This window comes from Nicotiana tomentosiformis, chromosome 1 (genome assembly GCF_000390325.3).
Source record: "Nicotiana tomentosiformis chromosome 1, ASM39032v3, whole genome shotgun sequence".
Classification (NCBI taxonomy): Eukaryota; Viridiplantae; Streptophyta; class Magnoliopsida; order Solanales; family Solanaceae; genus Nicotiana; species Nicotiana tomentosiformis.
The window spans coordinates 135487358-135488874 of record NC_090812.1 but is presented as its reverse complement, the minus strand read 5'-3'; the positions used below and the strand labels follow the sequence as shown (position 1 = coordinate 135488874).

At 45.9% G+C, this 1517-nt stretch overlaps 1 protein-coding gene across 1 annotated transcript; it reads left to right on the top strand.

Annotated features, from left to right (window-relative positions):
• The first annotated feature begins 599 nt into the window (after positions 1 to 599).
• Positions 600 to 1202, top strand: LOC138910244 (uncharacterized). The gene has a single exon (XM_070201471.1). The coding sequence runs from the start codon at positions 600 to 602 to the stop codon at positions 1200 to 1202; it is 603 nt and encodes a 200-aa protein (XP_070057572.1).
• The last annotated feature ends 315 nt before the right edge of the window (positions 1203 to 1517 follow it).

Sequence of the window (1517 nt, the reverse complement as noted above, 5' to 3'; positions counted from 1 at the left end):
GATTTAGCATAGTCCAAGAGTTAGATACAGATACCCCATATCAGTAGGTAGTGGAGATTCCACGGAGGTTGGAGGATATGCGTGGCCGTGAGAGAGAGGAAAGTGAGGCAAAGGGGACTCGAGGTACTAGAGGATTTAGTGGTGGCCATGCTGCAGCCATAGCCTGTCATGGCATATGCTATGTGAGTTGCTCAGTTCACTCGGCACTTCCAGCTTCTAGTGGTGCTTCGGTTATTTCGAGATCTCAGGTTGCACGAGGTGCCTTCAGTGATCAGTCCAGTAGACCAGGTCCGGGCCAGTCCCAGCAGCCACGCCCACTGATAGCTTGCTTTGAGTGTGGTGATACCCGCCATATGGTTAGAGACTGCCCTAGACGCAGGAGGGGTGCACATCTACAGACCACTCAGGCTCCACGGATTCAATCAGGTCCACAGACTTCACAGACCATGATTGCTGCCCTAGTTGCCACTCCATCCGCACAGCCAGCTAGGGGTGGGAGACGAGCAGGGAGAGATCGCCTTAGAGGTGGAGGCTAGGCCAGATTCTATGCTTTTCCGGGTATGACATAGGCAGTTGCTTCAAATGCAGTCATTACAGGTATGGTTCCAGTTTTCCATAGAGATGCATCAGTCTTATTTGATCCAGGATCAACTTATTCATATGTATCGTCTTACTTTGCTCCGTATTTGGATATATCTCATGATTTTTCGAGTTTTCCTATTTATGTGTGCACACCTATGGGAGATTCTATTATTGTGGACCGTGAGTATCGGTTGTGTTTAGCTGTTATTGGTGCTTTTAAGACTAGGTTTCATCTATTATTACTTAGTATGGTATATTTTAAAGTTATCTTGGGCGTGGACTGGTTGTCGCCCCATCATGCTATTCTAGATTATCACGCCAAGACTGCGACATTGGCTATGCAAGGTTTGCCAGGTTATAGTGCATGGGTGCATTGGATTGTGGTTGAGAAGGGGTGTGATGCTTATCTAGCCTTCGTGAGAGATGTCGGTGCTGATACTCCTACTGTTGAGTCAGTTCTTGTAGTCAGAGACTTTCCAGATGTATTTCTAGTAGATCTTCCGAGCATGCCGCCCGATAGGGATATCGATTTTGGTATTGACATGTTGTCGGGCACTCAACCCATTTCTATTCCACCATATCGTATGGCCCTAGGGGAGTTCAAGGAGTTAAAGGAGTAGTTGCAAGAGTTTCTTGATAAGGGTTTTATTTGGCCTAGTGTGTCGCCTTTGGGTGCTCCAGTCTTGTTTGTGATGAAGAATGATGGTTCTATGCACATGTGTATTGATTATAGGCAGTTGAACAGGATTACAGTGAAGAACATGTATCCATTGCCACACATTGAAGACTTATTTGATCAGCTATAGGGTGCCGGAGTGTTCTAAAAGAATCATTTGCGGTCAGGTTATCATCGGCTAAAGATTCGAGATCCAAATATTTCAAAGATTACGTTTAGGACTCGGTATGGTCAGTACGAGTTCCTTGTGATATCATTT